The sequence below is a fragment of the Quercus robur genome, chromosome 6, assembly GCF_932294415.1.
Source record: "Quercus robur chromosome 6, dhQueRobu3.1, whole genome shotgun sequence".
Classification (NCBI taxonomy): domain Eukaryota; kingdom Viridiplantae; phylum Streptophyta; class Magnoliopsida; order Fagales; family Fagaceae; genus Quercus; species Quercus robur.
Genome location: NC_065539.1, coordinates 44,380,720 through 44,407,413, shown reverse-complemented (window position 1 = coordinate 44,407,413; position 26,694 = coordinate 44,380,720). Strand labels below are relative to the sequence as shown.

The following is a 26,694-nucleotide window of genomic DNA, read 5'->3' as shown; positions in this document are numbered from 1 at the left end:
AGCCCTGGTAAGCATCTAGAAAACTCATCCTTGGGTGCCCATACGTAGCGTCTACTAGTTGATCGATTTTTGGCATCGGAAACGAATCTTTTGGACATGCCTGGTTGAGATCGGTGAAATCAACACAAACTCTCCATTTACCATTCTTCTTCTTTACCACCACGATGTTAAACAACCATTCTGGGAAGAAACCTCCTTGATTGCCCTCGTTTACTTTAACTTTTCAACCTCCTGCTTCACGGCTTCAACGTGTTGCTTAGCCAACCTCCTCAGCTTTTGCTTCTTTGGGGGAAACAAAGGATCTACATTGAGCTTGTGGGTAATAAACTTTGGGTCCACCCTGGGCACCTCATATGGAGTACAGGAAAAAATGTCTAAATTCTGCAATAATGTCAATAGCAAATTCGTTCGATCTTCATGTTTCATACTAGCCCCTACTTGGAAACTCCTGTTCTCGTATGGAAGTATGCTTACTTTAATTAGGTCCTCGGCATTGTCTGCTCTCTGGCCCTTTGGGGGCTCCTGTAATTGCTATGAAGGATCCTGCTCGGTGGATTCCTTATACTTAATCTTTCGGTTAACAACTGCTACCAAACATTGTCGCATTACCTACTGATCTCCTCTTACCACGGCAACACCATGGTCGGTATGAAACTTCACCTTTACAAGCAAAGTGGACAGGACCACCCCCATAGCGTGAATCCAAGGCCTGCCGAAATGGCAGTGTATGGGGAGAAGTAACTCACTACAATAAAGTTCACAATCACTTCTTTTCCCTCCGTATTCACGAAAAGGGAAATCTGGCCTTCTGGAACCTCCATCATGCCATCAAATCCTACTAGGGGGTATCGTATCTGGACAAATCCTCCGCCTTCAACCCCAACCCCTTAAATAGATTGAGGTACATCACCTCAGCACCATTTCCCTGGTCTACTAACACCCTCTTCACTATAAAGCCATTGATTCTAACAGTAACTACGAAAGCGTCATCATGCGGCTGGGTTGTTCCTTTCAGTTCTTCATCCCTGAACTCAATCTTTTCTTGAGCCAACTTCAATTTCTTTTCGGGCCGTGCTTCACATTTGGCGTTCTCCACCGAGACCACACTTAACACTCCTTTACGTCGGCTCACACTCATGCCCATTGATGCCGCGTGGATAACTTCGATTACCCCCAGTGGCGGTGGAAGTGTGTCCCTCTGAGCCTTCGGCGCCTGCCCTATAGCTCCACCTTTGGGTGCCACGATGAACTCCTTTAAATTCTCGGATTTCACAAATTGCTCTAAATGATCCTTAAATACCATGCATTGCTCAGTAGTATGCCCCTTATCACAATGGTACGTGCAATACAAGCTTTAGTTCCTTCTTGTCAAGTCACCTGACATCTTACTCGGCCACCAGAAATATAGCTCATTCTTAATCCGCTCCAGGATCTTATGAACAGGCTCCTTGAACGCCACATTGACTTCCCTGATCCGAACATTGGGTTCTTGAATTCTTAATTCCCTTCTCGGTCTTGACTAAAAACCCTTTGTTCATGAATCCTTTGCATACTGCGAATTGACAGGAGCCTTGCCTTTATTTTGTTATCGATCATCCTCCAACCTCTTGTACTCCTCAATCCGCCTTATCAGCTACCGCATGTTCTTAGGAGGCCTCATGGTTAACGAGTCTTGTAATTATGAGTCCTCTGGAAGTCCCAATCTGAAAATGCTAGCTGCTACTTTCTCATTACCTCCCCCAATCTTATTATATAACTCCAAATACCTATTAGAATAGCTCCAAAGAGTTTCCCCACCTCTCATCTTCATAGACAGCAGCGCGTCCACCGGTTGCGACACCCGACTACACATCATAAACTGAGCACCCAATTCTTGTATTAACTCTTTGAAATTATGAATTGATCCATTCTTTAACCCATTGAACCACCTTAAAGCAGTAGGCCCGAGACTAGAGAGGAATACTTTACATATAAATGCGTCATTTTGGCTGTACATTGACATCATTTGGATATAATGGCTAACATGTTCAACAAGGTCAGCCTTTCCATCATATGAAACAAATGGCAATTTGTTAAATCTCTGCGGCATCTGTGCACGTTCAATCTCATCAGAAAACGGTGATCGTGCCACCTTGCATAAAGCTCGGCTCATGGCATCCATCACCGTGCTTCAGTGCCTGCACCGCTCGGGAGAGGTTGACATTCTATTAGCAAAGTCCCGTAATCTCTCCCTTGATCAGTGAGATCCACTTTGGTAGGACGCTTCTCCACGACTATCCCCGATATTTACAGACCCTTTAGGGGATTCACCATGATTCCTTCTTCAACGCCTACCTCGTACTTCCAGCTCCAAATCCATAACTAATCTGCGTAAGCGGTCTAGTTCCTGATCTCTCTTGTCATGATGCTTCTATTCAGGAACTTCAGACGCTGACTGATACGTCTGTGAAGATCCTTCTCCCAAGCCGAAGTGCTCCCCTGGCCTGTTCATACCACCGGTCCTGTTCTCTCTTATTCCTCATTTCTCGCCAACTCGAGCCCTTGGACGAGCCCCCAGATCTGCTATTTGCAAAGCTTGCCGAATGATGATCGAACATATTCAGTCAATCAAATTTCGATGGAACTATAGCTGAGTAGGAGATCCTTACTGACGGCGCCAATTATGCGTGACCTACTTCTCAGTTAATAGGCCAACCGTACGATTGAGCTCATAATTAATTTATTGATGTGGGGGTTATGGATATCTTACAATAGGTAGTTTCTCTGGATAAAGGTTTAGGCCCAAAAGGACTACTAACCAGGCTAACCGAACACTCTTACTCTGGTATTTCCTTACTCGTTCTCTCTCTATTCTCTAGCTTTTTCCTTTTTAGTGTCTAACCCCATTTCCATTTACCTTTCCCTTATTTATAGTCTTCCTTTAGTGGGTCAACAATGATTGTTTTCCAACAATTCTCGTGCAGATGGGGCCCGTTTGGATTATCCCTGACGAGGGGGCCCCACTTTGGAAACAGGAATTCAATCATTGGAACTAACAATAGACGTCAGTAGGTGCTTGGCAATGATACTCCCCAAGGTAGTACCGATGTGTATCGGAATGGATTCGAGCATGGCTACTCCCGAAGACTACCCAATCCATGGTTCAATCTGCCGAATAACATACGTTGGGCCTACCATAGAGTTATTATCTAATCACCCCAAAAATGGGCCTACTAATAATGGGCCCATGACCGTACAGTATTTTCATTAAATATAGATCTGAAAATTTTTTTGAAATAGTTTTCTTCTCAAATAAAAAACTGTAGATTTTGAATTTTCAAAGGATGAATTAATAGTTAGGTTAAAGTTCTTTTTATTTTTATTTTTTTTTAATGTCATTCCATAAATATTTGATGCATGCATAATAAATTTGAATTATGAATATGAATCCTCTTCTAAAATTCCATGTTTTTATCCTTTACAAAACAGATCGGATTTTTATTAATCAAATCCCATTTTTTTTATCCTTTACAAAACAAATCTGATTTTTGTTCATCAAATTTCATTTTTCTCAATCTTACAAAACAAATATGATTTTTCTTTAAGAAAGGGGCATATTTATAAAACAAATTTGTTTAAATTAATTTTGTCAAGTAAAGTGTTTGTTACATGTATTACAACATATCATTCAATGTCATACAAAAATGTATATAATGGTCATTAGAGTCTAGAAGACCATACTCTATCTGGGCGGAACCTTCCCATTCCGTAACCTAGCCCCTGAACTTAGGTTTTTTGGATAAATAGACTAGTATTTTGTCTTTTGTTTTTGGTAGATTGTAACTAAGATTATAGCTTCGTAATTTTTACATAGATTGAATTAGGACCAAAGCCATGTAAAGTTATTCTACCATGATTTAATTGTATTTCCATAATCAATTAATAACATTTGAGGTATTTTTGGACATGTAATTGTATTTTATTTTTTCTTATTTTTTTGTATAAAAAAAATAAGTGCCGACTCCACACAATTACCCCAAAAGAGAGGTGCCCTAAGCACCCAAATATCTTTTTTAAGAGCACCCCTGTGGTCTCTCACAATAGGTTTTAGAAAATATGACATTTTCTATATGATTGCATCCCAATCGCTCTTATAAACCAAACAACCACCATCTTCACAAAAATCACCACCACCATCACCATTATACCCACAACCCATCACCACCACCGCTACCACCATCAAACCAAAAACCCATCAACACCACTACCATCACAATCAAACCCAAAACTCATCACCACCACCACCACCATCAAAGCCCATCAATACCATCACCACCATCAAAACCCATCAACACCACCACCACCTCAAAGACTCAAAACCCACAGCTTACCACCACCACCACCATCGCTGACGACCCACTATGATCCATCACCACACATAAAGATCACCATCACCAACGAGAATGGCGAGATCGACGGCTTGGTGGTAGAATGTCAAGATTGGAGAGGTTGAAGAAGAGAGGAGAGGTCAACTGTGAAAAGCATAAGAGAGAGAGAGAGAGGAGAATAAAAAATAAATAAATAAACCAATTTTTTTTTTTACCATTACCATTTCAAATTTGAACACAATATTGTTCATCAATGCTAAAATTTTTAGCATTTAAAACACCTGATGTGACAAGGTTTTTTGGTGTTGGATGTGCTAAATGCTAAATATTTAGCATTTGACACACTTGATGCCAATGCTCTAATTACTCTTTATTATTAAGCAAAAATGCTAATGATTTATTTCAAACATTGCCAACTTAAGGCTTAGGAGGTCTAAGGCCATCATTACAAAAAGCCCGAAAATTATAGATAAATAATTGGTTTATCATCCAATTTTCCATGGTAATTGGTACTACATTTTATGAGGTCACTAAGACAGATAGATGGTTTTATCACAATATATATGATGCTTATGATGTTCTTAAAAATATATATTTTTCAAATAGAAGCATGCATATGAGTTATTATAATTGTAAGGTAGTTTTTGTTTGACTAAACCTTTTTCCTTCATATCTAAATTTTGAACATAATTTATATAATTTTTAAAAGTTGAAGTATAACATTTATTGTTACAACGCTATTGTCAAGCCATATCAATGTACCATTCAGGTCCATTCTATCCATTTCAGTCTATTTGGTCCATTTTGATCTATTCGATCCATTTTATACTTTCCTGCTCATTCGATCAACTTCGGAGATGTCATGAGAAGAGAGGTTTATGTAGAAAAAAAAAACTGCTTCATTGACAATTAAGTCACATTTTTAGCATAATGTTGGTAGGATATTTATAAAATTACATATTTATTATATTATTAAAGTCCTGTATTTTTCTTTTCTAATATAAGTGATTTGTATTTGTTTACTTTTTAGGTCATTTAAGACGTATAGAAGAAGAACCGTTTGTAAGGAGTACTAGAAACAAATTCAAACCACATATTACATTATTTGCAAAACATCTTGTCTTACATAATAATTAAATGTAAAATGCATCATATTTCCTTGAAAAAAAAAATAATAAAAAAAAATAAAACCTTAAAAAATTTAAAATACTTTCAAAAAGCAAATATAGATAGCTTAATTTAAAAAATCTAATATATTGTATCGACTATACTTTGTTACAAAATAATTACATTATTTTAAGAAGAGTTTAAGACTAACATTTCACTTTCTCACTATCCAAGCTAAATGCATATACAGTGAATATCCAAAAATATCCATTCAAAATTAAAAATTTAAAAAAAAATCCACAGAAATAACTAAACAAAATTTAATTTCACTTTCCATCACTTTCTTATAAACCAAACAACTCAAATACAAATTAAATTTCTTTCATTTTCTCACCATCCAAACTAGGGTTGTTCATGGGTAGTTCCGGGTTAGGTTTGTGCCCAACCCATAATCAACCCGATAAGATCGGGTGGAGAAATTCCAAACCCGCCGCCGACTGCGAATAGCTACGGGTTGAGTTAAATCGGGCTTGGGTGGACGACTGTTGGCTTTGATTTCGACTGAAATACAAAGATCAAACATTGAAGTTTGATTCTTGAAGAACAAAATCAACAAATCTACAAAACAAAAGAGCAAATGTATAAACCCAAAGAACAAATCCACAAATCCAAAGAACGAAAACAACAATAGACAACAATTCCACAGATAACCAAACCTACGAGATGATAAAGAAAGATTGAACTTGAGAGATGGAGGTGAAGCCGAGCTGGCGACGTTGCAGTTAAAGAGCGAAGAGCAAAAATCGGTGAAGAGTAGAGATCGGCAAAGAGTAGAAAGATCGGGAGAGAAGAGAGTGAGAGTAGAAGAACTAAGTGTGAGTTATGAAAAACAACCTTTAATCCATTTATATCATGGTCAGGTAGGGTGGCTCTAGTTTTAGAGGAAAAGACTTACACTCAACCAACTGGAATCTGTTTTGGAAGGCATGGACCTGTCGTCAACCGCTGGAGTAATCGAATCGAGCGGCAGATGGTTCGGGTTTGATCGGCTTGGCCAAGTGGGTCGGTTTCGCAGGTTGTTTGGACAACCCCAATCCAAACTGAATGCATATAGAAGGGGAAAAAAAATCCCCCTTCATCCATCTCCCTTCTGACACTCTCAAACACTAGGAACTATCTCTTCCTCAAACAAAATTATTGAAAATCCAAGATTACAAAAATCAAAACTCGTCCTCATAGACATTCCAATCCTTCAGAGAGTAACTCCACCCCACTGTTTCTCAATGAGAGAGAGAGATTGTGGTGTGTAATGTACCTGAAAATATGAGGCAACTGTTGGAATCGAAGTCGCTAGAAAAAAGAGCAACAATGTCAATATGGTCCTCTTCAAAGACATCGAGACCTCGATGAGATCATCCCCTATAACTGAACAACCCGATCTACCAAGTAGCTAGATCTTTGACCTCCACCAACAAAATTTGCAACCAATGGTGGAGAGGAGCTCAGAGTTACCTAGGCCATAGGGTTAAATCCGAAAGGAGAACAGGGTTTGAATTTGATAAAAAAAAGATAGGCTAGGTTTTGAAAATATATTTGAACAATTTTATAAATATAATTTATTAGCATGGGCAATCGTGTCAATTGGATATTTATCATATTTTCCGCAAATAGGTAATATAAGATTACAACCATTTAATAAAGCAATAAAACCATAATATGAAAAATATTTGGTAATCTTAAGTAAAAAAAAAGGATTCAAACACCATAATGTAAATATTATCATAATGCGACTATAATATAAATTACATTATGGCTGATCAGACACACCTTTAGTGAATAGGCAAACTTGTACTTGCAGAGGAGTTGCACCATACTATTACCATTTGTCATGAGATGAATAAGTTAAAATGGTTAAAAAGTAAAAAGATTAAAAAAAAAAAATTCCCCTGTTTTTGCTATTTCAACTTTTACATAACCAAATAGTAATTGCCCGGGCACAATAACTTGGCTATTCCACCATATCTAGGTGGTCCGGGAGCAATGCTCCCTCCTTCCACATTAGGAGTGAGCCCCATTGTGGGTCCCCCGTGTGAAGCCCATCCCTCATGTGAGAGGAGAGAGCAGTGCTCTCGGACTACCTAAGTATTCCCCCATATCCAAACCATAACTGTCAAGTTTCAGTGATTTGAAGCACTTTATTACTCAACTCCTAGGAGGTAGGATAGTTTTATTTTTATCAGAGGCTAAATCAAAGATATAATAACTATAACAATTATGAGAAGATCATCACACATAAAAAATAGCATTTAACTCTTACTTCAAGACACCAGAAACTGTGTCTGGATACTATATATCCACCCAACAAGACAAAACAAATGCAGACTAGGAACTACTAATACATGACTCTGGGGAAAAATTGACTCAAAACGCATTCAAACCCCCACCCACCACCAGTACATCCATTGGGACCCTGCGTATGCAATAATGAACTTAGGGACACCTTCCACAGCATCATGGTACCAGGTGAAAACACCAAAAACAGCTGACTAGGCCATCATGCCACAATGAAACCCACCTACCCCCTCCTTATTTGGACACGGTAGTATTAGACTGACCCACCTTGGCACCTCTTTGAAGACCACAACGGACACAGGACCAGACTGAAATGAGACACCACGAAGTGCCCTGACCTGACCTGACCCAACATATACTTTGCCTTCCCCAGCAGGAATTTAGTCCCTGCAATTTTCTCTTTTTTTTTTTTGGGCAAAGAAAATGAGGTAAGTAAACACAAGGTACACATCATGACTTCCTATCTAGGCTATCCTAGATAGTAGATATTCATAGACAGAGTTGAATGGTTATACTACCTTCAGCTAAAGTTGAATCCACCTGATGGAACTTGAACCTCGTTCCCCCCAAAGCCAAAGCCAGGCTGGGAACCATCAGCTGGAGGTAATGAGTCATCCTCCTCCATCCAATATGTTTCCAGAATCTTGACTGCCTTTTCATAGATCTCATTGTTGTCATGACTCTGTAGATTTTCAATCTTCTCCAATCCCTCAGCATCATCTATCATCTGGGCATATAAGTTAACCTCTCCAGAGTTACCCAAACTCTTCTCTGCTTCCCCAACCCTCAGAATGTTTTCCAACCCTTCTAAACAAACAGTGACAATCCTTGCATCAGGGCAAACAAGAAGATCACACAATGGTTTTATACACCCTTGACTCACCAGGTACCTATCACCAATAAAAGACAAGGTTAGTCATATTATCTATCTATTGAAAAGAGAATTAAAAGGAGCAAAAAGAGAGTAAAAGATCATTACTTGAGTTGTTCATGAGTACCACCAGAAGTAGCATTTGAAATTGCCCATGCTGCCTCTTTCTTTATATCAAACTCAGCATTTTGAAGCAGATTGACCAAGGGACCAATTAAACCAGCTTCAATCACAGCCTGCATTGTTTCAAAATTGATTTAATATTACTTTCAAGTATAAACCTATGCCTCTGAAAATAACTTCTTCAGGGGAAGCCTGCATAAGATGCATAGAGAAGACATCTACTCTTTAGCTTAATAAGTTTGCCACATTAAGATTTTATCAATGATTGATGGTCCAATAACTCAAAAAACCTGAACTTTTCATAAAGAATTCAAATTGATGCAGTACTAATCTAAAAGTGAAGACTTATATATACATCCCCCTTTTTTTTATAAATAACTTACATCAACATCCCTTATTATTACACAATGAGAATCAGATTTAACATTACTTAAAAAAATATGACCTTGATGTCATTTACTATCATACCTGTATTTGTTCCCTGTTTCCAGCTGTAATGTTTGAGATAGTCCAGCAAGCTTCTTTCTTGATGCTCTTTTTATGATTATGGGTCAACAGGCTCAAAAGGCATTGCAGTGCACCATGGTTGATTATACACTGATAAAATAAGGTTAACCATTAAAATCAAAGATAAACAAACAAACAAACAAACAAACAAGAAATGCAATTGAATGATTAGCAAAAAGATCATTCATATAGGTATAGAATAACCAATCGACAGGGAAAGAGATTTTAATCAATCAACACCGCAAAGAATTACTTCTGCATCTCTTAACCTAGTTTTTTTCCCCCTTCTTATTTGAAATCACAGGCATCTGCACTGGCTGTGATTAAAGTTGACCAACGGTATAGTTTTTTTAAATCTTTATTCTAACTCTACGTTTTTAAGAGTTTCCAGTCTTGTCAAAGGTTGTCCACATTATACAACAAGAATACTTTCCAAAAGTGTTTTTGCCCCAAAAGCTTTGCACAAAAGCACAAATAATAATGCATTGAAAATTTGAATTTGATAGCAACGTTGATCATACAGAAGCTCCACTAAAAAACTAATATATTTAGAGATATAAGCTGTTATGCCCATGTAGCAATGCTTCACATACTTTTGGCAATGGCCATGGAATCCCACTAAATGGAGTTATAGAGTTCTGTAATATATTTTCCCCTTATTTCTTTGCTTCATAGATGTCAGATGACTACAATATGGCAAGAAGGGTAGATGCCCTATGTGAAAAGACAAGTCTGAGTTATTAAATATTCTCTCTATTCTACTTATTATTAGAAGGATTTTACTAATGTGTGCCATTAGGGCATACATTAGTAAACCATTTTAAGAAACTTTTTATGGAAAAATGAAAAATTGATTCACTGTTTTGATAATTTTCTCAATTCCCCATAAAAACTTTCCCAAAATGGATGATTAATGTATGCCCTAAGGGCATACATTAACTGGACCCAATGTTAATTTTTTATTTTCTAGATTTAATCTTTTACAGTTGGAACAGTATGTACCACTGTATGACAGTCAGTCTTTTTCTAAGCAAATATTTTAGCATCTTTATATTTTCTAAGCCACCATAAATAATTTCTTTGAGGAAAGGACCAAACTTATTAGAAGCCAAAACTTCTTCTCAACTTTCAAAAGCACCCCACTTATGAAATAAGTTGTTACAACATAATTAGTTTAGGTTTTTTAGTACTTCATTCTTTAGCTTTAGTTGAATTTCTATTCAACATGATAATCACCTTTTTTTTATATTTTGATTGTGCAGTATGAATGATCACTGTGGCATTGACACAAGCATAATGAAATGTAGTAATCATGTTTCATACAATTCAAAAATGACATAAACTATGTACAAACAATACTACTGGCAAGTCTAACATAGCTGGAGCACATGAACAGAATCAAAATAAGTCTTAAATTTGTTCTACCCCCCCCCCCCCCCAACCCCCCTCCCAAAAAAAAAAAAAAAAGAAACACACACACACATAAAGGAAAGCTAATTTAGGTGAAAACAAACTTATTTTCATTAAGGAAGTTGGCGCCACATTAATTTAAAAATTAAATCACATGTTGCAAATAGTTCAAAGGTAAGAAACAGAATTGAAAAGCTCTTACCTGAGTCTGAATATCATCTCCTGTCACAATATTTCCAACTGTGCGAAGAGCAGGAATAAGCACTGAAGGAGATGGATGTCTGAAACAACAGGCATATGTTTCAGATTAGTTGGCATATATCACACATAAGTGGATACAAGATGATACAAGGAGATCAACAAAATGTGAAATACTCACAGGAGGAGCTGAACAAGTCGGGCACAGACGCCTGCCTCAATAACAGCTTGGATTTTGTCATTTGTACCATCAGAGAGATAAGAGAGAGCCCAGCAGGCATCTGTCAAGACTTCTTCATCATTTGAATGGACAAGACGCTCAAGAGCAGGAAGTGCTGGCTTCACCTGCCCATCAAAATTAAAAGGTTATAAATTGCCAAAGACAGAGCTATGCTTGAAATCAGATGAACAGGATGAGAAAACTACCTGATCGAATGACGGCTGTGGCTTGCCCCTGCAGAAGTTAGACAGAGTCCAAGTAGCATTTCTCAGCATTGAAAGCTTTGCATGCTCATTCAACTGCCCCAGCAATGGAATCAAGGCTCCATGACCAAGTACAAGATCACGGCACCTAGGTGAATCCCCCGCAACATTTCCCAATGCCCACACAGCCTACAGTCACAAATACACAGGTTCCACAAGGGCTCAGATAAAGCCTCAAACAATACACAACCTATGCTTTAAAAAATTAGAAAAAATTCATTCATTCCAATATATACCTGCTCCCTAACATCATCACTAGGAGAACCCAGTAACTTAACAAAGATCGGAACTGCCCCATGGTCAATCACCACCTTCGTGTTCTCCGAAGTTCCTGATGCAATGTTTGTAAGTGCCCAAGCAGCCTCAAACTACACAACAAACCCAGAAAATAATATATATATAAAAAAAATGAGTAAGCAAAAACAACAAAAGAAGATACACATCCTCCACACAAATTGCAAACAACAAAAAAAAAATCCCATACAAACCTGAAGTTGAGGAAAGTCCTCCCTGACTAGAAACTCGACAAACCTAGGAACAACCCCAGATTGAATTACTTCCTCAATTGGAGGGCTTCTTTCTGTAATTCCATAATTTCACAAAAAATTAGTATATATATTATCAAATCACATTCATTATTTTACATAAAAAACAATCAATAAGAATACATAAATAAAAAAAATACCAATAGAAAGCAGCTTCCGAAACTGAGTAGTGGCCTCCAATTGCAAGTTGTTATCAGTAGACCAGACCCCAGAAACCATCGAAGGAAGACTCTCCAACTGTACCACAACAATCAAAACCAAAAACGCAGCGTTTTTAATCAAAACCCAGAAACCCAAAACCCCTAGAAAAGATCAAACACAGTGAAACCCTAGAAAAGCACGGATCATCATCAACAACATTGAATTGGATGAGATGTAGCAGTAGAAGAAGTTACCTTCTTTTCGACGGTGGTGGTGGCGGAGGCGTGGAGAGAGGAAGAGAAGGATTGCTGGTGAGTGGCTTGAAGGCCTTCGCGGCGCTTCTTCTGCAAGCTCTCCTCGCGCTTGCTCTTGCGGATCTCCACCATGTTGTCCTCGCGTCTCCGGCGACCCTCATCGGCGTCCACCGCCACCTTGTATCGGTTACGGCGGACCTCGGTTCTCTCGTTTGGCCTCAGCGACATGGCTACTAAGGCTTTGCTTCTGGATTCTTTCAAAAACCCTAGCGCTACTACTACTCTCTTTCTCTCTCTATAGTCTATATATATGTATCGGTGTAAATAGATATATGCGTTGTGTATGTGTGTATATATAGGTTTTGAGTGTATGCGTATATATATGGATGTAGGTGTTGAAATTGGGGATGGAGAAAGAAAAACCCTAGTAGAGAGAGAGGGATTTGAATTTTGATTGAAAGGCGTGTGGCACAAGGATGATGATGAGACACAGATTGACGGAGCTGAGAAGGTTTGTATTTATTTTTTGGGACAAGGATGATTATAAAGGCTAAATATACAAGTGCTACATTTTTAAGCTAGCACATTGAGAGCATGGGCGTAAAAAGTAAAACCGTCCTGTTGCTATTTTACCCACCAACAAGCCAAATTTTAGCCCCATCCGGATATGTGTGAATTGTGGGTTCTTAAATATAGAATCCACTGTAGCTGAGGATGTAAAACAAAAAATAATATTTTATTTTCACTTTCTCTCCAAATAAATAAATAAAATCTTATTCTCTCTCTCTCTCTCTCCAACCACCGGATCAAACCTTGCGTTGCATAAATTGGTGGTGGCTGAGCATGGTGGGTCCATGGAGGTGGCGAAGTTTGGGTTTGAGTAGATCGGCAACTCTGTTCCTTCTTTTCTTAGACCTTGCTCTATGTAAATCGATGGTGGCTAAGCATGGTGGGTCCGTGGAGGTGGCAAAGTTTGAGTCCGGGTAGATTGGCCGCTCTTTTTCTCACTTTCTCAGACCTTGCTCTGTGTAGATGTGGCTGAGCACAGGGGTGGAGCCAGGAATTTTTGTTTGGGGGGGGCCAAGTTGCAGCATTAATATATTTATCAAGACAACCCCCCACACATATATACACACGCTTTTTTTATTATATACACACTTTTTTATTTGATAAGTTATATATATACACACACTTAACAACAACAACAACAAAAAGCTTAGTACTTTCAATCAAAATTATGTTTGATGGAGATCTTTCATAAAATTAATAAAATTCATTTTTACCATTTTCATAGTGAAATTCTTAAAAAGTTTCATTTTCTATACAAATTATCAGATTTTATACTAATGTAAGAAAAAAATCATTCAATTGAATTAATGAAATTTTAAAAAACATGAATGATCCAAAACTTGGAGGAACAAGTTATGCTCCAAACATATTTGAAGTTATCTTGTTTTAACCCATTATGTGGCAACTAAAAAGACATTTCATGTGTAGTTTTAGTGACAAGATTTTTTTAATAAGTCAATGACTTGTAAATCGCCGCATAATGGGTTGAAAAATATAAATTCAAACATGTTTGGTGCCAAACTTTCAAATATTTAACAAATATAAGAGCACATTTTATAATAAAAAATAGAATTGTGAAAAATAAAGTTATGTCTCTATAACTATTAAACCAATTTTTTTTTTTAAAAGCATCATTGGACTAATTCAAATACTTGGGGGGGTCAATTCTTATTTTTGTAGACTAAATTTTGAAAACATTAAAATAATTATATATATATATTTTAAATTTTTCAAAATTTTGGGGGGCTGAGCATGGTGGGTCCATGGAGGTGGCGAAGTTTGGGTCTGGGTAGATCGGCAGTGCTATGGTTTGAGTTCATCGTTAGGTGGCTGAACTCATCTTTTTGGTGGTTGCTAGAGTGATAGAGATAGAGAAAGAGAGGAAAGAGAGAGATGTGAGAAGAGAGAGAAATGAGTTTTTTTTTTTTTTTTAATTCATTTGTTTTGGGTTGTGTTTTGAGTAAATATTATTTTAATGTGTTAAATCATATATTAAAATATGTAAATTAACTTTTTGGTGTGTTAAAGTATGATTTTTTTAGAGCATTCCATACTAATGCTCTTAATTTTTATTATTATTTTATATTAAAGCGTCTATTATTACACCCAATTTCACAACTTGCTTGAGTGTCATTTTGTGATTGGATTTAGTACTTAAACATAGGACCATCAGAAAAACTTAATAAAAAAAAAAAATTAAGTGCACCAATAACGATATGACACTTAAGCATGTTGTAGATTTAGGTGTGAAGCTAGGTGTGTCTCGACTTTCTTTGTTTTTATACATTGATATATGGGGATGGGAGCATTTTAACTTGTCAGATGATTAAAAAAAATTGAGATGAAAAAGTGGTCTAGTTGTCAAAGTGTAAAAGCTTTGACTGGGGGACCAACAACTGGGATTTTGACTTATTAGCTACCTCAGCTCAAATATTTCAATAATTTGAGTAATTCTAGTACAAAAAAAAATCACAATTTTTATCATAACTATCCTACGTTGTTTATTGTGATTAGTTGGCTTTCATATAAACCTACTACTTTTTTCCTACCATTTACTGTTTACCATGTGAATAGTTGTGATTAAAGTTGTTATTTTTTATGTGGTCCTTTCACATTGAAAAAGATAATAATGTGCTTAGATAACTCTCAAAATGAAGAGCTTGGATCGAACTTTACAACTAAGGCTATAAATGAACCAATCCATTCATAAACAGCTCGGGCTTGACTTAATAAAAAGCTCGTTCATGTTTGTTTATAAACAAGTCAAGCTAAAGTTTTAGTTTTAGGCTTATTTAATAAACGAGCCGAGCCCAAGTAAAAAATATTGTTCGTGAACAAGCTTGTGAACACCAAGGCTCAATACAAAAGTAACAAAACAAGTTGAGCCGAGACTTATTTATGAGTTTGGTAATAAAATTGATATGAGCTTGACAAGTAAACTCATATCTTTCCAAGACTTTAATTAATTATAAGTTGAGACCACTCATCTAAACCAAATAGGCTAAATAATAAACTTGATATAGGTTTGATAATATACTTATGTTGGATCTTAAGCTCAAAAACATGATATTGAGCTTGAGTTTAGGCTTGATATTAAGCTCGAACTTGGCTTGACCAATGAATCAAGCTAAGCCAAGCCAAACCGAGCTCAAACTTTTATACTTTATAACAAGCTCAAACTTGAACATTATTTGTAGGCTCATATCAAACTCAAGCCAAACTTGAACATTCTACTTTTGTTGTCGAGCCGAGCTTGAAAATTCACTACTCGACAAAACTCGGCTTGTTTACAACCCTATTTATACAACCTTAAGCTCTCACCTAATTGGATCAATCTCTCTCTCTAGTCTCAACTAAGGTTCAAACTCCTTAAAACTTTCTCATCTAATGGAAAGCTACTCAATTTAGAGAATTGACTTTGTGCTTACAACAATATCCAATGAGAAGTTTTGGGTACAAGGGGTTTAAACCTTAATCAACACTTACACTGCCTTGTTTGCAACTAGGGTTTTGAATCTATCGTCCAACTCTTACATGATTGCCATTTCTTGATGACCTTCTAGAATTGAATTCCTATGCCTCTCGGCATAATTGATAATCTCCTCATTCTCTAAGCCTCTCCCTAATTGGCTTCATTTAAATGGCACTTCCACTAGTACTTCCTAGCACCACAATATACCTTGGTGTATTGTCTTTCTTAATGGGGGTTGTGGTACTTATGGGATGGCTAAATAGAAACAAAATTCATTTCAATTCCAAAGAGCCTAACTTGCATCTACATAAGGAGTGTACTTTAAAGGCTTTAGAGTTTCATTTTCTTTCCTTCCCAAAAACTTCTTCATGGCCTTAAGTGGGTTAAATCGCCTTTAGGTTGGTGTAAACTTAATATAGATGGTTTCGCTCTACAAAATTCGGGTCTAGTAGGAGGAGGAGGCTTCTCCAAAATTCAAATGGGGTGTGGATTTGTGGGTTCTCTAGAGCAATCAAAATCACCCACCAGGCTTGATGCTGAACTTTGGGCTTTGTGGGAAGGTTTAGCTATGGTTAGAACTTAGAAGTACGCTTGGAATTTCCAAGCTTCTTGTGTAGTTAGACGCCAATGATGTACATACTCTTGTAACAAATAGTTCTGCTTTTAATAGACTAAAACCAAACCTATTGTGGCTAAATTTAGGAACATTCTCCAAATTTTATAGGAATTCAAGCCCCAACACTGCTTTTGGGAGATAAGAGCAGCTGGTTCTCTTGCAAGAATGGGTGTAATTTCTAAACATTTTGAGCTTTTGTTTCTTCTTCTTACGCTGTGTTTGTTTTGGCTTCAAATCACTTCCGGAAATGCTTTTCCATAAATGCGGGTGTTTGGTTGCGCATGGAAAATAAATTTTCTGGAAAATATTTTTAGTTGACTGTGTGTTTTAATGGCTTTGACCCGGAAATTGGTTTCAGTCAAAATTTTCACTTCAAACCATTTTCGGACTCATGTGCAAAGAGAGAGAGAGAGAGAGAGAGAGCATGAGCACACCCACAAAACCCAGATCACGCCTCACCTCAGCCAAGCTCCAGCCAGCCAAGCCAAGTTTCGATCACGCTGGCCCACTGCCGAGATCATGCGTCAGCCAAACACCCAAGACCCACAAACACCGGTCCACCCAGATCTCAGCGCACCCCTCCCTCATCACCGATCCACCTCTCCGATCGCCAGCCATGCACCGACGAGCTTCAATCTTGACAACCGACCGCAGGCCGTGCTCCACCAGGTTCTCCAACGTATTGGCTGCCACCACCGATCGCTGATCTGGTCGCCACTGACCACCAGCCCACTCTACTCCACCCCCAAACCCACCCGATCTGACCGCTACCGCCTCCATCCACTCCGATTCTCTCTTTCCAGATCTCTCTTTCCCTCAATCTCTCGCTCTTTCTTCCCCCTCTCACTGAGTTTGTGAATAAATGATGTTTTTGTTTTGATTTTTGTTTCTTGTGTTGTTTATATATTTTGATTCTATGTAATAATATTTGTTTGGATCTTAAGAAAATGTGAGAAACATGATAAAAATGAGTTTTCTAGAGTATTTTCAGCAAAACAACCAAACACTAGAAAATATTTTCCAAAGCATTTTTTGGAATGCAACCAAACACTTGAAAATATTTCCCTTTCCCGAAAATAGCATTTTTGGAAAATATTTATTTTTCGGAAAATATTTTACATGAACCAAACGCAGCCTTATTTACAATCCTCTTGCTGTAACAGATATTTTGAGTGTGCATTTGGGAAGCGCGTTTTGCGCTTCCCAAACACACATTTTGCGTTTCTTTCAAAATTTTTTTTTTTTAAACCAGCGCTTGGTGTACTGTTCATGAGACATGAACAGTGCACCAAGGCATATGAACAGTAAAAAATAGGTGAATAGTAAATCATATTTAGAAATTATTTTACTACAGTGTTTTCAGTTTTCAATTTCAACTAAAATAAGTTCTATCCAAATGAATATAATTAAACGATTTGAACCCCGTTTTGGAGTTTGTGTTGGAGCCCGGGTGGTTGGTTAGAGATAGTCATGGCCCAGCCAGCCCCTTCAACATTGACATGAGGTTTCGGACCCATTGTCTTGTTGGGTTGATTGTCTTAGGCCTGCTTGGCTGGATTGATTTTCCTAGTTCCAATCATTTTTGGACTAGACAATAATAACTCAATCTAACGATGCCCATGCCCAACTTTAATTAGTTCTTCTGCTTCTTCATCTTTACTCTCTCTCTCTACTCTCCAGTGCTTTGAATTTAAGGTTTTAACCATTTGACCAGTAATTTTTTTAACGGAATTTTCCTGTAATTAGGACATTAAATTTTTTTTTTTAATTTAATATGATCCACGCTGTTGGATCTTGGCTAGTAATTGATTTTAGGCACATGTTAATCGATAATTCTTGTTATTCAGATTTACAAAGTGATTTATGTGATTATTGAAGATTTTTTTTTCCCTCCCAAGTGTTAGATTTAGTTCCCAACATCCCATTAATTTGGTTTGACTATTCATAGGTTGCATAGTTTTTTTTTTGTTGAAAACATAGCTTGCATACTTACAACTTACAACAAATGTAGTGATTATTAGATCTGGAAGGGTTTAGTGGTGTGACTCATTCTTTCGACTTACAGTTTAACAATATAGTTAAGGGACCTATATAAAGTATTGGACAATTGATAGAAAAAAGCTAGCACCTGTGTGTGTAAAAGCTAGCATTCTCAATTCAAGTGTATACCGATAATATATTTATGATAATTCGATAGTGGGAGAGGTTATATTTGAACTCTTAACGTCTCTGTTGGAAACATCAATAAATTCAAGACTCTTGGCACTTATGATATATTAAGGGACCTATATAAAGTATTGGACAATTGATAGAAAAAAGCTAGCACCGGTGTGTGTGTGTGTAAAAGCTAGCAATCTCAATTCAAGTGTATATTGGTAGTATATTTATGATAATTTGACGGTGGGATAGGTGATATTTGAACCCTTAACGTCTTTGTTGGAAACATTAATAAATTCAAGACTCTTGGGGTGCTGATGGTATATTAAAATTATTCATATGTTTGAAAAAGAATGTTTAATCAATATATTTTGGACTATGTTAAGTCGTTAACGTGTAGGTCTGTTTAAGGGCAATTAAAATTTTCATATGCTTTTGGAAAAAAGTGGAGTTGTCTCAGGTTTTTTTTTTTTTTTTAACCCCAAAACAAACTTGCTGGACGAAAATATGGAAGTGAATGGGTTGCCGTCTGTACTAATTTAATAATATGGAACAAAACTGTAACGTGATTTGAAAAGTGAACGTGTGAGAGAATAAAAGCCATTTTTGCTTTGCCATAAGACATTAACCAACTATATTGGTTGAAATAATGTTGTATATCCCTATAAAATCAGGGCCAGGCCATTCCATTTTGATCATGCAAGGAAGCATTAGCTGCTAAATATATAATACCTTGCGTATATGTTTAGTTGGCAACCATTCAAACACAAGGATCAAAACCTTATTACATTATTGGACAAATAATTATTAAGGTGTACATTTTCCTCTGGAAAAATATATAGAACTTTATGTTGGAGTTGATCTTAGCCAAAAGGCTGAGAATGGTAACAATATATTCTTATCTCAACAAATCTCTGTTAACTTTACAAAAGTTAATTTACAAAATTAAATGAATTGTAATTACATAGTTATGATTATGAACATTTAGCTTCTCCATTGCACTTGTATAAGATGTAGACCTAACTTGTGCCTTTAGCTTAGCTAGAGGCACAAACTATCCTTTGCTTGCTTCACACTAAATTTGAGTGCTTGCTAAAAGCCTGTGGAAAGACAAACAATGGTTGCTGATCATGATTCTCTCTAGTAATGGGATTCTCCCTTGCAATGGTTGTGATGCCATGTGGGGGTGAAGATGGTGGAGTCGCGTACAGGGCCGAGGCCTCAAGCACTTCACGCTGGACATTTGCTAGCTCTTGGGATATTATTTGGGCACGCAATGCTGTCAAGTATAGACCAGCAGCAAGGAAGACTGTAGTCAATGAAAAAACTCCAGCTGCAGAGAATAAGCCTTCTCGGAGAATTAGGCAATTTGGTCTTGGCCTATTCCAATTTTTGAGATGGCCTGACTCTACACTTAATCCAATCAACAACAAAATCTCACCAACAGCAAAACAAATCCTATAAGAACCCAGATAAATTTTTGTTAGTGACAATTGATATAGATATATATTTTGACTAGTATTTGACAAATAATAATGCAAAGATTTCTTTGATGGCTGTGTCATAATCGCTGCACATGTTATATGTTCATACTGTTCCTATTTTTGAGATTCAAAATCGTTAAGAACATTATAAAAGCTAAATTAAGTTCAGTTAGTTGGATAACATTTATAGAAGTAGTTAAAAAGGGCATGTCAATTAAAAATGTATAAAATAGTGTAACTTTGGATAAAATAGAAGGATGGAAAAAAATACAAATGACGGATCCTGATTAGACAGTTAAGAATCCATAGCCAATTCAAAAATTATGGAACTAAGGCTCGTTGTTATTGTTGGTATACTGTTGGATAAGCATTTGAATGCACTTGGTTTTGAAAGCTGAAAATAAATGTTCATTTGCTGTCAAACCCAAGAAAATTGTTCTTAACATGTTGATTTTTCAGAAAAGTAAAAGCAAAATGCACATGACTTGTCATGCCAAGTTGCAAACTGAGAATAAAACTTTGTTACTGGACCACTCATCCTAGGTATGCAAATTGACATCTTTAACATGATGAAGATAGGATAATGAAAAATTATTATTACCAAGTTGTAACAAAGAAAAAGCCGGCTTGCCATGTTAGATACTTGGCAGGAGCAGAGTCAGGGTCCCATGAAACCAAAGCTGGAGGTGGAGAATTAGTGACTGCAATCAAAATGTAGGTATGTTCTATCACCATGGCAACTGCTAGTCCAACAAATGCAGCAGCAGCACACAACAATGGTGTTTTCCCACTGCCACTATATACACATTCATATTTCGCTCCTTTTCCTTTTTCATTAGTCCCCACCCATGTGACCTGCAATAAAATTCAACACAAAGTATTAAACTTTGTACTATCAAACTATATGGTTGTTCAGATCATAGTTGGCTCAAACATTAAATATATACCCCAGAACGTGTGGCTTCTGAGACGAGGCAGAGAATGAAGCAAAACAAGCCACAGAGAATGGTTAAGATCATAAGAAGGACCCCAATTTTGCTACCCAAGTCTGTGCTTCGACGGCTTGGTTCAAGGTCAGCATGTGTGACTGCCATTTTGCCTGGCATTCTGTATGTCCACAATAGCTACAATTCATGTAACCCCAAGAAGAAAGACAACATGGGGTTTGGGATTTTTTGAGTTAAAAAGAGAGAGACACATTGAGAGAATTGTAGAATTGCTTGAACCAAAGGTTGCTTGGGGTGCCAAAGATTCGAGGGGTCTGGTCTTTAATGTTAAGTATTCACACAAAGTACGATTTCTGGTTCTAAAATTTTGCTTAAAGGCTAAAGTTGTTGCTGCTCATTAAAGATAAGTCTCCGAATTGTTGCACATGAATTGGACAGACACGTGTACATCTAAAGATCCCCTTTTTCTATTTTGTCTTTTTTGGGCTCTAAGTACATTCTGGAATGATGTTAAATTGGTTATTGTACTGTTTATATGTTACTAAAGACTTTGGGGAACAGCTCTATACCACTCAAATTTTCTGAAAATTTTTCTAGCCTGACTTTGTTGCAACAATAAGTGGGAACCGATTAATACCACAGATCTCTATAGTCAAAGAAAACAACATTGAAATGTCAAAAAGTGAGCTCCATCATTTTCATAATCAAGCCATTCTGTTCCCAGCCCACCTTTCTTTTTAATGGTTCAGAAACTTTCAAGAATGTTGTCTCTAAAACAGGTCGACCATGTTGGTGATTAGTCAGATTTATTTTTATTTTTAATTTTTTTTTATTTTTGAGGGGGATTTTTATTTTTAAGTTTGTTATGAAATGGTGCTCCCATCGTATGTGGTTTTGAATCCCAATTTTGACAAACAAGCAGGCTTCAATTCATATGGTAAATAGTTTAAGTGTAGCAATAGTAGAATTATTGGCTACTCGAAATTATACATAGTTTTGGGATTCAAAGTGATAGCAAAGAGGTAATAGCATTTTTTATTGTATTCCATATCTGTGGTTCAAACCTCATCTACCATTTTTCTATTATCTACTTTAAATAAATAAAAATAATCTCTAATTTTTGGAATTCTAGTTATATGTCTATATAAAGATAATGTTGCTCCAACTACAACTTACCTCCTCAACAAATTATGAAAATGTTGTATATCTTAACATTTTTCTTTTCATCATATGGGTTGATTATCTAATCCTATTTCTAGTCACTGCACCCTCCACATAGTTGGCAGCCAACATCCATTGGTTTACTTCCCACTTCCAAGTGAAAGTAACAAGAGGATGGCCTCAAGGTCAATCTAGCTTCTTGCTTGACCAAGTTTAGTGGCTAGCCAAAATGAATGGACGATTATTGTTGCTCATAGGAATAAGATATTCTTTAATTTTAAGCCTTCAAATGTGGACAGAGCAAGGCATCAAGTTGAAAAGTGCATTTTGTGGGATGGAAGTAAAGGCAGAAGTACTATTAGCAAATTGCAAATGACAGAATTGACATATGAAGAATATTAGACGTCGGTATGTGGGTGGGGTGGTTTCCCTAAATTATTGCTAAGGTTTGAGCATGATAAATATGGTGAAGAATCTAGTGGTTGTGAATGCTCCAAAATTTGGTTGGAGTATTAATTTTCAACAAGCTCAACTTTAATCAAAATTAACCATGAACCCACGCGTTACGCATGATAATTATTTTATGGTGATTTTATTAAATTTTTTTTTTTTTTTTTACAATTTAAGCTAATTTAATAAAGAGTAATGTATTTCGTAAATCGTAATCATATTTTTATTTATTATAAGAACAATTATAAATCATAAATATAAATTTTATCGTACCAAAATGAAAACAATATAATTTTTCTCAGAAATTCAAAAAACAAGTTAACAAAAACATTCATTTTTTAATAAAAGTTATTTATAACATTTTGTGAATCATTAAAAAGAATATAAAATTTGGAAATTATTCTTTTAGTTTTAAACAAATTTTCTCAAACCTTATTTTTTCTGCCTACAATCCAAAATACCGAAAAATGTAACTAAGAAAATTAATAAAACTTAACAATGATTAATTGGACCAATTAGGAAAACGATTTGTTGTAATTTCATCCACCCAAAACATATTATCAAATAAGTAGTTATTAGCTAAATCTAATAATTAAATTTCTATATATGCATTGTAATAAAATAATAATAATAATAAAAATAAAATTGCAAAAGCTTAAATTTGTCACCCATCCGATTATTTTCGTTTAGTTAACTTTTGCTTTTCTCTAAATAAATGACATTATAATGTACTTCTAATACAACTATTAAGAGTACTTTGTCAACCAAAACATATTATCAAATAAGCAGTTATTAGCAAAATCTAATAATTAAATTTCTATATATGCATTGTAATAAAATAATAATAATAATTAAAATAAAATTGCAAAAGCTTAAATTTGTTCTCTATCCGATTATTTTCGTTTGGTTAGCCTTTGTTTTTCTCTAAATAAATGACATTATAATGTATTTCTAATACAACTATTAAGAGTACTTTGTCAACCACAAAGGATTAAAGAATAAACAAAAATTAGTAAAGTCTCATAGTTTAACATTTAAATTGAGCACTATAAAAAAATCATGCTATGTAATAAAAGAAATATCAATTTACAATAAATAACAAATTATCCAAATCATACTACGTAATAGAATAATATTATATTTTTAAATGTTATATATAATTCTTTATAACGCAATAGGATAACATTTAACAATCAAAGAGAACACAAAAAATAAATAAATAAAAAACAAAGCCAAATCACATTAACCCAAAGTAGAGTTTTAAAGAATATAAAAAAAATTATCAACACAAAACAGATATGCAAGAAAAATAAAAAATCCACCAAAAATTTGAGAGAGAGAGAGAGAGAAACAACATTTTTGTTGTAAGGGAAAACTATGCATAGAATGGAAGAGATAACGACAAATTTATAATAAGAGGGTATGAATAAAAAAAAACAAAAATAAAGGAAGATGGGGGGAAAGAGAAAGAATGATATTAATTTAGAGGGTAGTGGGGAGATGAAAAGATAAGGAAGGGAGAAAGGCTGGAGAAGTAGTGGAGAGATGAAAAGGTAAGGGAGGGAGAAAGGTTGGAAAAGTGTAAATATTAAAAAAATAAATATTAAAAACAATTATAGGAAAATTGGATAAAAAAAGAAAAAGAAGATAATGACATGAATGCTAATGTGGCTCAACTAGAGTGTGGTAATAATAAATGCTACACTTCAGCTTTTAGAAATATATAGATAGATTAGAATTAGTTTTTTTTTCCCCAATAGCTTATAGCTATTTTTTATTTTTGAACTTTTTAAAGCCTTTTTTTTCCCTGTCCAATTGAACATTTCAAACTGATTCATGTTAGAAAGTGATCTCTATAAAACCAAGTTGCCCTGAACATCCAAGCCAAATGATATTCTACTTGTCCTTTAAGAGGTAAATGCCTAAATCAGACAAACTTTTCTAATCTGGAAGTAGAAAATTCACATAAAAAGTAATTAAATAGCAAAATAAGCAAGCAGAAACGTTGACACGTTGCAGATAAATTTGTGCATGCAGTAAGCACAACATGCCTGTCTCTATTTAGTTCTCCATTCAATAACATGTACTGCAACTGTAAGAGTATCTTTGTCATGAGTCTAGTTCAGGTGTTGAGCTATATCATGCTTTTAAAGATTTGTGTTACAGGAATCCATAAAAGATAGCACCACTGACCATGACTTGCCTCATGCACCCCAAATCAAATATTTCACTATATGTCTTTTCAGAATGCCAGTGCAAACCGCAGAAATTGAATCTGATACAGTGCAGCATTACAACTATAAAGATCTCTTTTCCACAAATCAAATATAACATACTGCACTGCACAAGGGAATAGCAATCTTCTCTGGAAACTCTTAAGGAAAGATTGGATGGTCTCTTGGATGCATCTTTGATTTCTTAAAAGACAAGACAGCACAAACTTATTCCAAGAGCAAGAATATTTTTGGGGATTCTTTCTGCAACACAAAAAGATAACTCCTCCTCCACCCACTTGCTTCTAACATATTCTTTTGGTTGCCACCCATTAAAACTCGCACTTTACCATAAAAGCCTTTTCTAAGAGTTCCTTCCTCGTTGCAGTTCTTCAACTTGTAAAAAATGGCTTCTGAAAAGGCCAATGCCAATGATCTTGATGCCTGCACCAGCAGCAACCAAGCAAAAACATCAGACAAAAAGCCTAACACAAAAGGCACAACCAACACCAATTTAGGGAAAGCATTGGCACAGAGAGCACTTTCTGGGTCGCAGAATCATCGTGTTGGTAGAAGAAAATTTGCAAACAGCAGTGCTAAATCGCTTCCAAGCAGGCTAAGCAAAGTTTCTTTGGCTGAAGATTCAGTTGACTAAGGTATAGCTTTTGCACCATTTTGAATATAAAAATCTCTGTTTGTCCTCAAAGACCACAAAATGCAAAAGTTTGGTCCTTTACTGTTGTGATGTAGAAGAAGTAATGAATTGTAGAAATTTTACATGTATGTAAGCAGGTATAACTTCAATAAAGATATACTTTTGTACACTTGTCAGAGAAACAACAGGCAGAACCATATTTGACAGCTCAATTAAAGCATGAAGTTTGTAAGGATTTAGAAAAGGGCTGTAACCTTAGTGTTATGGAAAATTGCCATGTAAAGTATTGATATATCATATTCCCATTTCATACATGTATAACAATTTCTGCCATACTTTTAGTGTCAAGGGAAATTGCCATGTCCGTCCCATTCAACACAAAACCCGACCAAATGCACTTACAAGGAATTGGGACTCAGGAGCAAATATGGGACGCAACACCATGAAGATGTTATCAAGAAAGAGTATAGACACGGATTAGATAAAAAAATATAAACAACCATTCTATCTGCAGTAATTTGAACTTATACATGACAACAATAAAAATATTAGAACAAATGGAAATTTTTAGTCTTCTCTAATAATCTGAACTACAGAGTCCTGGGTCCCCAATTCCTATAGCAAAGCAAGGTTAAAGTGCAATTGTGTGCAACAGAGCATAAGCAAAGCAAAATACTGAGAAAACACATTACAGGCAACACCTATTACTTTCCACAGAGTAAAGTTTAATATGGAAATAACTAATATTGCGTCAACTGATGATTGCAAGAAAAACTCAACTTGTTCATGAAGGCCATGATTGCAAAAATAGAAGCAAAAATGTTTCATTTCAATATTTTATTTATTCAAGCAGTGTAAATGTGGAAGTCGCAGTATCATGAATGTTAAGCTAAACCTTGAAGAGTTTATACATGCAATTACAATATAGCTCACATCTTTAGTAAAGAGTGACAATTTTTTTAGTATTATTGAATCTGGAATGGAGAGAGAGAGAATGAGAGGAAAAAGATTAAAAAAAAAACACCATGCGAAGGTTTTGGACATCTGTTCAAAATTAGTTGTAATATTTTTTTGCTAAGTTAAAGCAGTTATAATCTATTGGTAAATGAGCA

The 26,694-nt window shown here is 35.8% G+C and overlaps 3 protein-coding genes across 3 annotated transcripts; all 3 read right to left on the bottom strand.

Annotated features, from left to right (window-relative positions):
• Positions 1 to 1,678: 1,678 nt before the first annotated feature.
• On the bottom strand, positions 1,679 to 2,161 carry LOC126690244 (uncharacterized). The gene has a single exon (XM_050385367.1). The coding sequence runs from the start codon at positions 2,159 to 2,161 to the stop codon at positions 1,679 to 1,681; it is 483 nt and encodes a 160-aa protein (XP_050241324.1).
• A 5,606-nt stretch (positions 2,162 to 7,767) lies between these two features.
• LOC126688948 (importin subunit alpha-2-like) lies at positions 7,768 to 12,896 on the bottom strand. Its single transcript, XM_050383894.1, has 11 exons — positions 12,359 to 12,896; positions 12,104 to 12,200; positions 11,907 to 11,998; positions 11,655 to 11,786; positions 11,362 to 11,547; positions 11,117 to 11,280; positions 10,940 to 11,018; positions 9,289 to 9,417; positions 8,806 to 8,933; positions 8,345 to 8,716; positions 7,768 to 8,225 (listed from the first exon to the last, which is right to left on the bottom strand). The coding sequence occupies exons 1-10, from the start codon at positions 12,584 to 12,586 to the stop codon at positions 8,347 to 8,349; spliced, it is 1,605 nt and encodes a 534-aa protein (XP_050239851.1). The 5' UTR covers positions 12,587 to 12,896; the 3' UTR covers positions 7,768 to 8,225; positions 8,345 to 8,346.
• Positions 12,897 to 19,435: 6,539 nt separating this feature from the next.
• LOC126688947 (uncharacterized) lies at positions 19,436 to 21,478 on the bottom strand. Its single transcript, XM_050383893.1, has 3 exons — positions 21,104 to 21,478; positions 20,758 to 21,011; positions 19,436 to 20,130 (listed from the first exon to the last, which is right to left on the bottom strand). The coding sequence occupies exons 1-3, from the start codon at positions 21,260 to 21,262 to the stop codon at positions 19,743 to 19,745; spliced, it is 801 nt and encodes a 266-aa protein (XP_050239850.1). The 5' UTR covers positions 21,263 to 21,478; the 3' UTR covers positions 19,436 to 19,742.
• Positions 21,479 to 26,694: the final 5,216 nt, after the last annotated feature.

Bases quoted from the DNA above. Each gene is read 5' to 3' on its own strand.
- LOC126690244 (XM_050385367.1), bottom strand. From the start codon at position 2,161: ATGGATGCCATGAGCCGAGCTTTATGCAAGGTGGCACGATCACCGTTT.
- LOC126688947 (XM_050383893.1), bottom strand. From the start codon at position 21,262: ATGCCAGGCAAAATGGCAGTCACACATGCTGACCTTGAACCAAGCCGT. The intron at 21,012-21,103 runs GTATATATTTAA...ATTTTATTGCAG, and splicing joins CAGAAGCCACACGTTCTGGG to GTCACATGGGTGGGGACTAA. The intron at 20,131-20,757 runs GTAATAATAATT...GGGTTCTTATAG, and splicing joins TTTTTCTTTGTTACAACTTG to GATTTGTTTTGCTGTTGGTG.
- LOC126688948 (XM_050383894.1), bottom strand. From the start codon at position 12,586: ATGTCGCTGAGGCCAAACGAGAGAACCGAGGTCCGCCGTAACCGATAC. The intron at 11,281-11,361 runs GTAGTTTTCTCA...TTTGATGGGCAG, and splicing joins CACAGCCGTCATTCGATCAG to GTGAAGCCAGCACTTCCTGC. The intron at 11,019-11,116 runs GTGAGTATTTCA...CTGTTGTTTCAG, and splicing joins CGACTTGTTCAGCTCCTCCT to ACATCCATCTCCTTCAGTGC.